Source organism: Penicillium diatomitis (assembly GCF_028827545.1).
Source record: "Penicillium diatomitis strain IBT 30728 chromosome Unknown utg000005l_segment0_segment0, whole genome shotgun sequence".
NCBI classification, from domain to species: Eukaryota; Fungi; Ascomycota; class Eurotiomycetes; order Eurotiales; family Aspergillaceae; genus Penicillium; species Penicillium diatomitis.
Window position 1 is genome coordinate 1,231,499 of NW_026623177.1, and position 9,715 is coordinate 1,241,213.

Genomic DNA, 9,715 nt, shown 5'->3' on the forward strand with positions numbered 1-9,715 from the left:
ATTGGTGGGTAGTGGTACTACTGTGTGAGAGATGAGCAAAGTACTTGCCATAATTCGTAGTACTACTGTGTGTCTTCCAGTTAGGTTCAGGACTTGTGATCATCTACGCATATTGGAGAAGGCACGCGACTTTCTATAATGTTGAGACTGTTTCGGATTCACATTGGTTCATACAACGCTTTCACTAAGGCCGAAGGATCTTCAACTGGTAGTACCGAGTACCGACTCTCGAGGGCTGGAGGTTGCGAGTCCCAACACAGTCGACGTCCAGGGCAATCGTGGTATACTTGCAAGACCTAGTCCTAGCACTCACTCCTGCAGGTCACTACTGCACAGGTCCGAAGGACATCGGATCGAAGACCAACAACGCGCCAAATCAGAATCCAGGGATCCACTATGACTGTTCCAGTACCCGAACGAACCCGCGACTCAAGACCCTGTCATAGAGTGAGTCCGAATCTCGGACCTTTTCATCACATCACCTCCACAGCCGAAAATCCGTGACCTGCGACAGGGCTGAGGAGAAAACAGAAAACAAACCCCCCAAAAAAAAAAAAAAAAAAAAAAAAAAAAAAAAAACCAATCTAGAGGAAACGACCAGCCAACCAGCCTACCGCACCCACCATTCCCCAGGGACTTACACCCTTGCAGTGGTCCCTTGAGTCAAGAAATTATGCAGCACCATAAGATTCGGACTCAAGCGCACATGGAATTCTAGAACGGAATGGCTTGATCTCCACTTTTTCAACAGGCGGCCCCCCTGTTTTCTAGCCGATGATTGTGGCTGGAAAAGAACCTGACGCGGGAGTATGCGTCTTAGCGTCGGAGGTCGGGATTCGGACATCCGGGCGTGCGAGTGGAAGTGGAGACGGAAGGGTCACAAGTTCATGGATGATGGATCGACCTTGTCTTTGGTTTCTCAGCCTGGATCCGGAATACGAGAGAGGAAGAGGAAGAGGAAGGGGAAGAGGAAGAGGAAGAGGAAGAAGGAGATGGAATACCTATGGAAATGGATAGCGTAAAGCTGCACGCTGACCTTGACCATGTGAGTCAACCTTGAGTCCGTGGAGCCGTTCCGGTTGAAGGTGTTGGTTCTTACGGAATGGTCCTTACCTATGCTTGTTCAAACGAGGATGAAAGCTGGCATGATTATGCTCCAGTTGGGAGACAACACAACAGAAGTTGCGATGTGTACTGCTACAGTCAAGCTTCCATGTTGATGGCTCGTAGGTATGAATGGGAGATCATAATAGCTAGAGGGATCCTATAGAGGTATGCGAAGCCCCAGTAAACCCACCCATGTTACACTAATCCCCCTATAGGTAATCCTTATCAAGAACATCATAGACGTGGCTCTTATCGAATTTCAACATGCCATAATAAATTGCCATCAGACTCCGGACTCTAGATTCAGTAGGAGGGTCTCCTACTGAATAAAGTCTGAGGGGCTGGCTCAAAGGGTCAAGATGTCGCCCACCTGGGACATCAGCGATACGATCAGCCTGGCCAGATCTACAAAACGTGCATGTGTGACTACGCACTGTGCAGTGGTGGGGAGGCACTGAGAACTATGGAGTATGAACACTCCCAAGTGACATGCCTACCTACGTTCTACTGTGAGTAGCGGCCAGGCCTGGACAAGGTAACAGCAGCACGAGAGTTATATGTCAGCTGGGACCTGGTGTCAATGAGTTCGAGAAGCCGCGCCGCTAACCCGCTTAGATCTTTGTAACTGTACCCCACGTGGTCGACCGCGGAGAGCAGAGCTAACCTTGAAACCGCAAGTGGCAGATCCCGTCAGCTCACGGAGACTCGGCTCCTCCATCAGCCGGGCCCGAAACCTAGCATCGGTGCTCAGCAACAGGCCTTTCAGTAGTAAACACCAAACATTCATCGAGAAACACTGCATAGTAGTGCAGTGTAGTGTGTATTGTATACGCTGTACAGGTGCACAGAGGTCGATGACGAGAGCAGTCTGATCCCCGGCGAGGACATTCTCGTCCCTTGACAGCAACCGAAAGGGTTTTAGCCAAGATCTCAAACAACATCAATTTTATACTGCACGTCCCACGTACACCGCAACATGCAATCATAAATACGTCTGAGGTACTCCTTCGATGGGCATCACTTTTTCGCCTTCATCTACTATTGAGGAAGTTGGGTGTCCAAATCCGATCTAGGACCTAGATGACGACTATAGTAGTAGGAGGGGGGGGAACGCCAAACTGCATATCGCCATCTGAAGCACTCGAGGGTCTTCTTGACATCATGAGCCTGTCACGGTGGATCCGCAGTCGCGTCAATGTCGCCAATGAGATCACCGGTCAGGGGGCCAAGACACCATCGCTCAGTTGCTCTGTTGATGTGATGGAGTAGTATATCAGATCTGTCGACCACCCGATCGCGCACAACTCAGATCGGTAAGTTGGTTGCTTGTTGATCGGCGGCGATATTGACGACGTCGATCCTAGTAGCGCAGTTCATTCGGGGCTCCTGTGTGCACTGTGAGTGTGCAGTGAGCGTTTCGGCGTGGTGGTGTGCTGTGGGGAAATACATCAGGACCGATCAAAGCCTAGGCGTATTGGATACGGATTGCCATATGAAGTTATGAACCTCGTATACGAACACGACAAGACTGGATTCAATCAATCGCAATTCAACAACGCTGCATTATGCCCATTGCTTAACGACACAGTAGTACCTAGCGACAGATTGCCTCTAGGGTCGAACTTGGCCTTCGTGGCTCTGAGGTCATAGTCCACCTTTATTCTCGCGTGCTTTGTGCTGTACTCTAGTATTCTACAGCCAGCCCGTGTTAGCACTTGGCAGTGATCTTTATATTCCGCAACTGTGCGGATCACTGGTCCCACGTAACATCGGCACGATTCCCTGCTACCGAGACGTGGCAGACTCTTGGCCTCTTGATCGAGGTCGAGTGTGATTGATCCCTCGGTACTGCAGCAGTGCAGTCCTCTCCAGTCGATAGTAGAAATGACACTTCCCCTACACACTGTGACGACAACAGATCAATATGAATTCAACATCAAACAACACAACAATTCCATAGATGCATCCGTCGCGTAGATGTCCAACAAGTTCTAGCCTTTCAACGCCACAACAATCAAGACGCGCCAAATCCTCAGCCCTGTCGGCCATTTTTCCTAAACCGCCGACAAACCCTCCCAATTGGAAGTTCCCAACAACTCATCTTGTCCGACCCAGAAATTGCCTCTGTAAACATCCGTCGCATTCGACGACCCTTCGGATCGACTGCCGCGATGAGGCTCCAAATCTCGTGCAGAATTTTTTTTTTTTCTTTCAGCCCAACGAGCCCCATTACTCGACCCTACCTATTCTGGAGTACGGCTGAAGCTAACGGTGAACGGGAATTCAAACCATGGATGATAGAAAGATTCTGTTTCGGATACTCCGTTGGATGCTCTGTGCGGAAGGAGGCGACGGAAGAGAAGTTTCTTTTTTCTTCGAAAGTGGGTACTCTGATGGAACTATCCGCTTGTTTATTTCTGCTTCGGGAGCTCATTACTACTAGAAAACGCCGGAAGAGTGGTAGTGATGGATCCATTAGGTTGAAAAGTGAGAGTCAGAGAAGAGGAAGCGAAGAAAAAGAAGAGTTTGTGTGTGTGTGAGAGAGCGAGAGGCAGAAAAAAGCCCCACTGCGACTGGTAAAATTCTGGTATGAACCGAGCGCCAGCGACCACGCCGATCCACATCTACCATCCCACTGCGGCCGGTGAGGCCGTGGGAAACCGGTGATGATAACCTCGGCGATCCGAGTGAGAGATGCACTTGGCTATTGTGCCGTGGGAAATGAATACTGCGAGATTGAACATGAGGAACTTCTTCCTGAGCAGTGAGCAGTGAGCAGTGAGCAGTGAGCACAAGCTATCAATTGAACCCTTCAACTGAGAGTTCAATCAGGTTACATGTGCCCGGAAATCATCAAGTTATGCACTGATGCAGTGATGCAAGCTTCTCCGGACATCCACGACCCCTTGAACTAAGCCACGGTTAGACCATTTGAAGTCAACTTCCCTAGACCTGAGCCTGAAACGGGCTGTGCTCAGCCGAGCTGAGCCTCTTTCAAGCGAAACCCAATTCGGCACAACCTATGTACTCTGACCTAGTAGTTAGTAACTACTAGTTACTAGTTAGTCCTAGGTAGACTCCTAGGTCCCAAGTACCTTGGTGCCCCAGGGCGTTTCGTGTTTCCGCGAAAAAAAAAAAAAAAAAGGGAAGGTCTCGCATCCGGAGGAGTCATCGCACAACTCCTCCTGAGACATCTCGGCACCGCGACAGCCCAACACGCTGACCCCGCCCAGATTCTCAGCCTCATACCTGTAGAATCGCAGACCAATTGTGGAACCTTGATCGTCCACACGCGAAAAGATGACTCGGGTGTCGAGACTCGGAACTCGGAACTCGGAACTCGGACTTGATCACTCGCTCGTATGGCCCCACTATCGATGGGATGGGCTGGGCTGGGCTGGGTAATGCGTACCTTAGTAGTGTAACTATCTGACCCGGAAGAGGACAGGTATTGCGGTGCCTTGGAGTAAAGCCCGGCTAACGCCGACGCGCAGCAGCCACTTTGGGAGGGCTGACTCCAGGCGGGATCCAGATTAGGACTAGTGCATGAAACCGAGAGAGTCCTTGAGTCATGGACAGCACCATACTGAAATGGACTCTCTATTTACCATTGAGTAGTATATTCATTCCCCGACTTGGGTACACTGTACAGACGCAGGGGTTTCAACAAACTGCGTAGTCTTGTTTCTCACTGAAGGTGGAGATACATGATCAAACAAAGCGAAATACACAAGGCTCCTCAATACCTGGAGCCCATCAGTAAATCGTGATATGTCACACGTACTCTGCCTGAATGGACCCAATTTGATGAGCTGAAATAGCTGCCTGGATGACGACGACAGAAGGGATGCGTGCTGTCTGACAGCACTGATGTTTTTGGTCTGATTACTGTTGCCTATGGTATGAATTGCAGAGGCAGTGCGCATGTCCGGGATCAACCTTCGGCTGGCGAGTCTGCTTATCGACGATGGTAAACATTGGGCAGAATGGAAGAGAAATGCCCTGTCCCCCCATCCATTAGATAGTGGTATGTCAGAGTCTGTGCTCGCGAGATCCCGGGAACAAAGCAGAGAGCACGCAATGATAGAGATGATCGAATCATTGTTCCGAACTCCCAATAGGCCAAATGCTGACACGACAGTCCATGCGTTCCAAGTCCATCCTTGTTTACGAACCTCCCCATTTATGTGGACAGTGATTGGTGGGCGCAGTACATGCCTCACTATTTGGAGGCTCTTCGAACGCGCAGCACTGTGGCTATCACCAGCACGCTACAGTCGATGGCAGAAAGGGAGATATGAAGATCATCAATGACAGAAGCAGATGAACGCAAAGTTCTTGTAGACTTTGTATTTGCATCCAGTGAGACGGTGATAAAGCTTGCTTACGAGCACGATACTGACCATCCTCGAACAACATCAGTCAAACAGGTAGCCGACCGTCTCGGGATCGCAATCTGATCTATGGCGCCATCACTGCTGTCACTGCCATCACTTCAAGCTCGATGAGCTCAAGATTACCAATGCTCAGAGCCTAGATCCATACCTACCTAGCAGTTAATCTCTGTGCGTTGATCGCAAATCGCATGGCCCAAATGAAGACAGCCCGTTGATCAGGATCGTCCTTTCGTCCGATAACCTACTAATGCGGGGAAGAAAAGCGACGTGATTACCGAATGTCGATGACGCAATGACGCTTGGCAGTCGGTGGTGGGATTCTAGAACAGGCGAAGACCAACGAAGAATGGCGACGAAAAAAAAGGAAAAATTTTTTGGACCATTTTCGCAAAGCATGACTGATTGGGGAAGTATGATCGGGCTGTGGGATCGACCCTTGACCGACGGATGGCATCGAGCATCACTAATCGCAGTCACGTATGGTCCATGGATCGTACATGATTACCGGATTCGGTGATTAGAAATACGTCTGCTGGATAAAACCAAGCTACGTGCTGGACTAGCCTACTTTTAGGTAGAGAATTTACCTACTTTGGTAGACACCAACCTCTTCGGTTTCCTTAATAGGCGAAAATTTGACGAAGCTATGTTTCATGTCCCCTGATGAGCCTATTGCAGACAGAACTTGAGCTGTTCGGCCGGAATTTCTTGACCATGATAGATCAATAGGATTTTCCACAGGGACCGTCTCTGATTTCAGGAGTTGAAGGTGAAGGAATTGGATGGAATTGTGGGTGCCGTCGCCGGCTTCCCGTTCAGGTGACCATGTATATGGTAATCATTAAGGGAGAATCATCGACGCGTGGAAACGGAGCTCGTGGTTTCGCGCACACAGAGAGCAGATCATTCGAGTAATCATCCAAACGATGCAGTCAGTGGGCGATGAGCGGAAGATTCGCAAGGCTGACACAGAGTGACGGGTCGGAGCGGGAGTCCATCCTGACCGATGAATAATCATGGCCCGTGGATGATGGGACGCCCTTTTTGCTGGAAGATTGGAAACCATAAGCAAGCAATGGAACTCTCGTCACTACTAACTCTTTCCACTTTAGTGCGGTTCTCGGAGACAGGCATAACTACGAGCCGGTCGGCCTCAACCGCCCTTGTCCGCATCGGACGGACTTTTTCATTTGGTGCGCCGAAGCTCTACGAACTTACGAGGTAGGCTGGAAGCCAGCAATTGCGCATTGTCCTACCATAAGCGCGAGCTTGTTCTTGCTCATCTCGGTTGGAATACATTAAAAAAAAGAGTGTTATGAATATGACCAAGGGCGACTCCATTGAAGAACCCAAAATTTCCTCACCCGTCTGTCAAGTGAATCATCGTCCGTCTGAACGGGTGCCCGTTGGTGGGGCTTGGGCACTTCCTTTGCTCGGGATCCGAATTCGGTGAATGGATATGATGTTGATTGGTAAAACTGTCCATAAAGTATTTCGTACCAGAAGGCTGAAAATTAGGAACCGGACATAATCAACGGGCATTGCTCCATCGTCTGTCCGTGCAGGACGAAGAAGAAGAGGAACAATCAATCACTATGGCAGGATGAGAAACTCCGACCCGATGCGATGACTCTACAGATGAAACACGCGAGGAGATCTTCGCTAGTGCATCCTTAGTGAGCTCGAAGTTAAGCGACTAGCACCGAAGGGCGGGCCATCTTATGCGGCTCGTGCCAGCACCGAACGCATTACATGATACACGTCGCAAAGCTGGGGATGCGGTGTAGAGAATTAAAGTAACCTGATCCCTGTCGTGGCAGGATAATTCGACGCCCGCCTGATTATCACGACAAAAGAGGAAATAACTACGCACCGGGAAAAAAGAGAGTGCGAAAAAAAAAAAAACTTCAATTCAGAAGTCCCCCCATGTTGAGCCGTGCGCATAAGAGTCTAATGAATGCCAAGCCGAAAGCATTAATCAGCGGACCACTCGGACTCGGGGCATCCATCCAGAGTGCGATTGTGCACAATTCGGGTGGGGAATAATCACTTATCCCTCCGATCGGATACCGGACTTTAGAGCCAGGACGGAGACACGGGACTACGGCAGTAAGGGAAAGCGAAATAATGGAAATTAGGAAAAATGAAACCCGATTTTAAATCAAAATGAGCAGAAGTATCGTAAGCAAAATGCGATTCACCCAACTAATTCTTGCATCAGGCATCGAGGTGAATTATTTTATAACATTCTGTGAACCCCCGGACTACCTGGCATTGAATCTTTTTTTTTTCACTAGTTAACAAAAAGGGAAATCTGCTCAGCCTCCACAACACTCCGCTTCATCGAATATCCTCATCAGTCAATCGTCATCCCAAAGTCTCAAATCTCTCTTAAAGATTCCCAGCATCGGCACACTACTCAAAACCATCGTGGATCTATCGAATCGATCCAAAACGCTATCCCCTGCCTCCGGGGATCTCACTAGTACACCGCCTCGGCCACTACGCCCTGAGTCACCTACCTTGGCAGAACGAGTCATAATCTCGGAACCCCCAATCTGAACTCACTGGGTACTCATAAGTACCTCATCAGCCACTATGGAAATTTCCCCCAGTATCTCTGCTCCGGCCATTTCCCCACTGCATATGTCCACGGACTCCTCTCTTGCCGCCGTCGCCTCTCCCTTTCTTCAATCTCGCTTCCGCTCTCGCCAACAAAAGAAAATGAGCATCACGCAAACATACTACCTCGCCCACACCGCCCGCAAGAAGCTTACCCGGGAGGCTTCGCGGGCGGATCACGATCTCCGCCTTTTGGTGGGCCATGCCAACCTGCTCGACTCTTTGATGATAGACCTTGCTGATGCCGAACGTGAGCAAGAACGGTGGTTCAACCAGACCGTCAACGGAGCGGCAAAGACCTCGACCCGCGAGAACAAGTCTCGCCATATCCAATGGGCATCAACCGTGGTTGAAGAGCCCGAAGAGGACGAGACGGAGGATTGGGACCCGGAAGATGCGTCCGACCTGGATTCAGATTTGAGTGACAGCGACGAGGAGGATGACTCCGACTTTGATGAGAATGACTTTGTCATCACCACTCCCGTTCGCCTGCGTTCTCCACCACCCGCCTCAATCTCCTCTCAACAACACCTGGCCACTGCCACAGGGCCTGCCTTTCTGGATGATGAAGGCGAAGAGACTGATTCGGACTTTGAATACGACGATGCGGAGGATCTGAATGAGCTCACTTTGACCCGATCGCCATCTCGTCAATCACCTCCGGAGTTATTGGCCGACGATGATTCCTCAGAAGATGAGAGCATGCCGCCCTCGCCGCTACAACCTACTCTGGAGTCCTTTGACGCCAAGGAGTCTACCGCTGAGGCGATTGCCTTGACCGATGACCACCGATATGAATCAGGATTCTACAATCCACGAGAACAGAGCACCATTGTCGAGGCCTACTGAGGTGGGATCTCGTCTGATTCTCTGTGACTTGTTTGCATTGTAGCGATTTTGATTTCTTCTATTCCCATCCTTGTGATACCCCATGATTGTTACGACCGAATTGATCTTCTCAACTACGAACCGGATCCTTACTACTACTCCAATTTTTTTCTTTTTTTCACGGCGCTTATATTTCCATCGGCGCCGCCTTTGCATCATGATCAACTGTCCACCATCTCATCTCTCTCATAAATTCATTTTGCCCTTACTCCCTTTTTGCCTGAATATGAGTCTGGGAAATGATGTGGCTCTTGCATAGCCACCAAGGCAGCTCTCTCCGCCCCCTCTGTTGAGTGAGGCGCTGGTCGAGACTACCCACTCCTCGGGTTACCCGATTGGGACCTCGACTGCAGATCCCCGTCTCTGAACCCGATCTTTGCATGCCATGTATATAGACACATTCAATGAATTCCAATAATCAACATCTACTGTGCAAAATGAGTATAGTCTGCTCTCTTGATTAGAAGGTCAAGAGCATCGAAAGGTAGATGTGTGCAATGCAGGAACGCCCTGCCTCAGCATTGCATTCGTACTTTTAAAACCAGTCAACAATCTCCAAAGACTCGCCGTCAACTGGGTAATACACTACTGAACACAATCCAACGGACTTGACTATCTCTCTTTGCACGGGAATGTGGCATTGACCGACTACGATAGTGGATAGTAATACATCCCAGAATTTAGTCCTGTAATACTATACC

General features: G+C 49.7%; 1 protein-coding gene across 1 annotated transcript; it reads left to right on the forward strand.

The window, feature by feature from the left end:
* Positions 1–8,102: 8,102 nt before the first annotated feature.
* Positions 8,103–8,975, forward strand: N7539_005061 (uncharacterized protein; the record flags this gene model as incomplete). The annotated part of the gene is made up of 1 exon (XM_056934663.1): positions 8,103–8,975. One exon carries the CDS (start codon positions 8,103–8,105, stop codon positions 8,973–8,975), a length of 873 nt encoding a protein of 290 aa, XP_056789857.1.
* Between the last annotated feature and the right edge of the window lie 740 nt (positions 8,976–9,715).